Source organism: Scomber japonicus, chromosome 15 (genome assembly GCF_027409825.1).
Source record: "Scomber japonicus isolate fScoJap1 chromosome 15, fScoJap1.pri, whole genome shotgun sequence".
NCBI lineage: Eukaryota > Metazoa > Chordata > Actinopteri > Scombriformes > Scombridae > Scomber > Scomber japonicus.
In genome coordinates this window covers 4,568,935-4,574,846 of record NC_070592.1, presented here as the reverse complement: position 1 = coordinate 4,574,846, position 5,912 = coordinate 4,568,935, and the positions used below count along the sequence as shown (strand labels likewise).

Here is a 5,912-nt window from a genome sequence, read left to right as displayed (position 1 = left end):
CATTGAAAGCACATTTGAAGGAGATCTTTTAATAGTCAGTATGAACAGGAGGAGGAATCATTACAGAGAGGAAAAACCTGACTGCTGGTCCTTTAACTTGTTGTTTCATGAAGGAATAACAAGATACAGAATGAACTAATAAAAAGGAAAATTACACCTGAATTTAGATTAATAGACGTAGTGGCATAGAGCACCACCCACCCCATGTGTTGAGGCTACAGTCCTCCCTGCAGGTGACCCCGGTTCGAATCCCGCACCAAGCGGCCCTATCCTGTGTATCATTCCCCCCCTCTCTGCCTCTACTAACCTGTACAATCAAGGCAAAAAGCCCCTAGAAAAAAAAAAGAATTAGGGCTGTCAGCGTTAACGCGTTAATCGCGATTAGATTAATGCAATCCATAACGTGTTAATTTTTTAAAATCACATTTTAATGTTGCAAGCCTTTTTGTCCCTTCTACTCCCCCGTAGACGGCTCCTCTAGCTGTAGCGCTATGCTTTGAAGTGGCCTCCTGCAGTAAACCTACCGCGCTGATGGAAAGTAAGAGAGCTACTGGACTTTTGAACGGCTTGTTTAACTTTAAAACACTTCCAGACGCTTCAGTTCACAAGTCAAAAGTAAAATGCAACCTGTGTCAAACGGAGTTTAACTACCACCGGAGTACGTGGAGTTTGAGTTAGCACCTCCACGCTAAACACCCAGGTGCAGCCAAGCCAGCCTCAGCTCCACCAAAGGACCATTTTGGAGTGTGGGAGTCGCAGCAGAGCCGTGATTGATTCCCAGTTAAGACACTCTGGTAAGAAATGCTTTACATTATGGGCTTAAAACTGCCTTCAAATGGAAAATAACAGGATTTTAAACATGCAATTCAAAATGCGATTAATTGTGGTTAACTATGGAAATTCTGCGATTAATCTCGATTAAAAAAATGAATCGTTTGACAGCCCTAAAAAGAATAGAAGTAGATGAGCTATGCTACGAAAACTACTGTTAATTTAATCTTATTAGTCCGATGTGATCTTCTTTTCACTTGAATCAACCAAATGAACAAAATTTCTTTATTACATTTTTTTATTTAGGTCCCAAAAAAACCATCATAATAACATTATATCAATAATATTAATACAGAAATTGAAAAAAAAGGAGGAAAAAAAAAAAAAAAAAAGCTTTTCTGTCCACAGCCTCAAACTTGGGGGGGTTGGGGGGAGGGAGGGGGGGAGGAAGGGTTTTGACCCTCCAGAAAACTCTGTAAAGTCTGTTTTTTGGGGGGTGGGGTGGGTTTGGAGGTGGGGGGGGGGGAGAAAAAAAGTGAACTGGGCGTGGCTTCAAGCTTGGGTGCGCTGTCCGTCGGTCTGCTGTGCACCAATCAGGAATGTCGAGGTGAGGCAGGGGGGTTGGTTTACGAGGTAAAAGAGCCGAGTTTCAGTCTACTGCTGCGACATCTGACGAGGAAAGATACAAAAAACACAAAATATTAGTAAAAGTAGAATCTTTACACGTATTAAACCTCCTATTTGTCCTCGAGTCAAGGAAGGAAGGAAGGGAGGGAAGAAGGAAAGATGGAAGGGAGGAAGAAGGAAGGAAAGGAGGAAGGAAGGAAGGAAAGGAGGAAGAAGGAAGGAAAGGAGGGAGGAAGGAAAGTAGGAAAGGAGGAAGAAGAAAGGAAAGGAGGGAGGAAGAAGAAAGGAAAGGAGGGAGAAAGGAAAGGAGGGAGAAAGGAAGAAGGAAGGAAAGGAGGAAGGAAGGAAGGGAGGAAGAAGGAAGGAAAGGACGGAGGAAAGAAATAAGGAAAGAAAGTAGGAAGGAGGGAGGAAAGAAGGAAGGAGGGAAGGGAGGAAGAAGGAAGGAAAGGACGGAGGAAAGAAGTAAGGAAGGAAGGAGGGAGAAGGGAAAAGAGGAAGGAAAGGAAAGGGAGGAAGGAAAGGGAGAAGGAAGGAGGGAAGGAGGGAGAAAGGAAAAGAAGGACAGAAGGAAGGAAAGAAGGAATGCAGTAAAGAGAGGAAGGAAAGAGAGAGAAGGTGGGAGGGAGGAAAGAAGGAAGAAAGAAAGAAGGAGGGCGGGAGGAAGGAAGGACAGAAGGAAGGAAGAAAGGGGGATGGAGGAAGGGAGGAAAGAGAAGAAGGAAAGAAAGAGGAGGAGGGAGGGAGGGAGGAAGGACAGACGGAAGGAAGGAAGGAAGGAAGGAAGGAAGGATGGATCATTTTGACCCAGGAGGACGACAGGAAGGTTAAACTCAATAATCAGATCATTTATAGACTCATTGTGTGTGTTTAGTGTGTAGTTCCTAGTGTGTAGTTCCAGGTGTGTACCTGTTGTGTCTGTGCCTGCGTCTGTGTCTCGGGTCCTCGGCTCGCCAGCCGGCTCAGGATGTTCCTCTCGGACATCTGGAGTCGCACGGCAACCGGCGGTATCCGGGCAATGGTTGCCGGGAGGCGGGTGACATCTGCCTTCATGTCACTCAGCAGCTCCTCCAGCTGCTTCAGCACTGAGAGAAAAATACAGATTATTCATTTAATGAAGGTTAAAGACATCAAAACTGGTTTATAGGAAGTTTAGGTTCAGTTTGTTACTTTTAGAACTTTAATCAGGAACCTAAAGAGCACTTCCACTGTCATTTATTAAAACTTAGGTCATCTTTGTAATACAAATGTTCAGTTATTTAATGTTTTCTTCAAACTTATGGTAATAAATAAATAAATAAATTAGTTTATTAAGGTTTTTAAGTGTTTAGTTTGATTGTTAGAGTTTAATTTAATTTTGATTATCGATTAATATCAGTTATTTTCTCAATAAATTGATTAATTATGTCTAAAAAATGGCAGAAAATGGTCAAATCTGTTAATTACAGGCTCCCAAAAATGTTTTGTTTTGGCCTGACTTATGGCGCTTTTCCACTACACAGTTCCAGCACGACTCGGCTCGACACCAGGAACGACCTTTTCCATTACAACAAAGGTCCCTACTCAACGTGAGTGGGTTCGTCATAACAATGCTGCACCAAACTGCTGTGACTTCGTTTTATACACGACACAAACACATAAACAATGGAGGACATGGAGGCGATGGTGTACTGGAACTGTGTAGTGGAAAAACGCCATAAAAGCCCCAAAACCCAAAAATAGTCAAATTACTGTTTTAGTAGAAGAAACTAGAAAAAATGGGTGAGTGAGTGAGTTTTAGTATTTCTTCCAAGAAAAAAAAAAATACTTGAAATGATTAATTGATAATGAGAATAGTTTGTCTATCTAGTAATTGTAATAATTTAAAAACATTTCCATCTTTGACCTTTTACACCCTGATGGTTATTAAAACATGAGAGGAAGCCTTTAATCTTACTGTCCAACTATGATCATTTAAACATGAGCTTTATCCGTCCGCCCCTCCGTCTCACCTTTGTGCAGGACGGCGTTGGCCGGCTTGTTCCCGGACATGGACTCCTTGCTGAGGTGCTGGTGGGACTCGGCCAGACACTCCACCTCGCTGAAGCGGGTGTTGAGGGCCATGGAGGGGTGGGAGGGGTCCTCCGACATGTTGAGGTAGGCGGCGCGACGCAGCTGCTCCTCGATGACCAGCGCCTGCTCCAACAGCTGGAGGAGGGGGGGGGGGGGGGGGGGAGAGAGAGGAGTCAGTGTTTCTGTCAGATTAACTCTTCATGACTTGAGCTCATCTCTTGATTTTAAGTACTGAAACAATTAACCAACATTTCTTCTTCTCAGTTCATTCAGGAGCTTTAATTTCTTCCACATTTTCCTTCGTTCTTCCCCTCCTTCCATACTCCTTTCCTTCCTCCCTCCTTAATCCTTTCCTTCCTTCCTCCCTCATCTCCTTACTCCTTTCCTTCCTCCCTCCCTCATCTCCTTACTCCTTTCCTTCCTCCCTCCCTCCTTAATCCTTTTCTTCCTTCCCCCCTCCTTAATCCTTTCCTTCCTTCCTTCCTCCCTCCCTCCCTCCCTCTAAGGACAACAGGAGGGTTAAACTTAAAATGAGTTTTTTGTGCTCACTGTAATAACTTGAGTCCCATAAAGTCGACTCATGGCTGGATTGTAAAGTATTTAAAGAGTTGATTTAATAGAAGAATCAATATTATGCTTTTATTTTGTATAAAAATATAGATTCTTCTTCTTCCCTTTTCTTCTTCATGGTGATCAAACTGCAGCATTATTGAAACCAGCTGTCAGAGAAATCATATCTAGTCTTTATCTTCACTTTTCTCAGAGTAGAAACGCAGCTTGATCAGAGTTACTGTAATGATCACACAGTGTGACATCTGAAGAGTCGTTTCATCTTAATTTAACGTTTTAACTTCCTGCTGAGACGAGACGCTGATCACTGATTATTATTTTAAAAGTTAACAGTGTGAGAAAATACTTAAAATTTCACTGAAGTAAAAAAATAAACTCTTAATTTGGATCAGTGTTGCTCTAGAAAAGCTTTTATGCTGCAGATTTACATTTAAAACTCATTTCCTTTCTTTCTTCCTTCCTCTTCCTCTTCCTTACCTTGAACCTTCTGGCGAGGAACTTGTTCTTGATTTCCAGGAAGTTCCCTCGGTTCATCTCTCCTTTGAAAGGCTCGTTGAGGATGGCGAACTTCACGTCGTTCTGAATGTCCTGCCAGCGAGCGTAACCGTGTCTACAGGAAGTGACGGTTAAGGGAAAAACATCTGCTTGGCGTCCATTCATTCATTCATTCATTCATTTATTCATTTGACCAGCAGGGGGTCAAAGGTCACCAGATAAACAACAATCATGCCGTCACAAAGTGGGAAAAGGATACTGTATGATGCCGGCCAGCAGCCAGTAGTCATGGCGACGGTGCCAGATCTCATTGGTTTTCTTGGTAACCGTGGCGGCGCGCTCCTCGTTCTGCCACAAAGAGTGAAGCTCTGACGGAGAGAAAGAAAGAAAAGAAAGAAAGAAAGAAAGAAAGAGAGAAGAGAGGGATGTTATTAAAGAAGTTAAAACAGCTTCAAATGTCTGTGTGTTTCTGTGTGTGTGTATTTCTGTGTGTATATATTTCTGTCTGTGTGTGTTTCTGTCTCTGTCTGTGTGTCTCTGTTTCTGTGTGTGTGTGTGTGTGTGTCTGTTTCTGTGTGTGTGTGTGTGTGTCTGTTTCTGTGTGTGTGTGTGTGTGTGTGTGTGTGTCTGTGTGTGTGTGTGTGTGTGTGTGTGTGTCTGTGTGTGTGTGTGTGTGTGTGTGTGTGTGTGTGTGTGTGTGTGTGTGTGTGTGTGTGTGTGTGTGTGTGTGTGTGTGTCTCTACCTGTGAATCCTCCGTCAGCGATGTTAAACATGAAGCGGGTCTTGGCCTTCTTCTTCTCCTCGCTGGCTCCTCCTGCTGTTGCCGTGGCGGCGGTGGCAGTGGCGGTGGCCGAGGCGTTTCCTTCTTTACTTCCCTCTTTACTTCCTTCTTTGCTTCCCTCCTTGGTTCCTTCTTTGCTGCTGTCTCCGTTCTGCAGTTTGGTTGCCTCCTCCGGCTTCACCGCCTCCTTCTCCTCCTTCAGATCTGCAGAAAGAGAGAAAGAAAGAAAGAAAGAAAGAAAGAAAGAAAGAGAGGAGCTCCAGTTAACAGCTGAACGACAGAATAAGAATAAAACCAAAAACAGCTGATTCATGTCCTTTAATACGAGGTTAGAAAGAGTTAAAGTCCAATTTCCACCGGGTCCGTCAGCGCTATCAATCCACAGCATTTCTATTTTTGACGGAGCTGTTTCTAACTCTTGACAAGCTCAACAGAGCAGATTGCACCAGACAGGAAGTCAGACACAGAATCGGCATAATAAAACTTCCGTCCTTCAAAATAAAACAACCCGTGCAGCCTCCCGATCGTATTTCAGCAACAAACATGAATGAAACAGTCAGATAAAGACTCAAGCTAGCTACGTAGCTACTGACACATGACATCAGCACAAACATC

General features: G+C 43.5%; 1 protein-coding gene across 3 annotated transcripts in view; it reads right to left on the bottom strand.

Annotated features, from left to right (window-relative positions):
- Positions 1–1,261: 1,261 nt before the first annotated feature.
- Positions 1,262–5,912, bottom strand: part of LOC128374686 (chromodomain-helicase-DNA-binding protein 4-like) — a 23,202-nt gene continuing 18,551 nt past the window's right edge. For all 3 annotated transcript variants that reach the window (XM_053334941.1, XM_053334940.1, XM_053334942.1), the window contains 6 exons: positions 5,259–5,501; positions 4,775–4,883; positions 4,498–4,630; positions 3,390–3,585; positions 2,308–2,483; positions 1,262–1,440 (listed from right to left, as the gene is read on the bottom strand). In XM_053334941.1, coding sequence (XP_053190916.1) covers positions 1,426–1,440; positions 2,308–2,483; positions 3,390–3,585; positions 4,498–4,630; positions 4,775–4,883; positions 5,259–5,501 — 872 coding nt within the window. In that variant the 3' untranslated portion in view covers positions 1,262–1,425. The remainder of the gene's footprint in view (positions 1,441–2,307; positions 2,484–3,389; positions 3,586–4,497; positions 4,631–4,774; positions 4,884–5,258; positions 5,502–5,912) is intronic.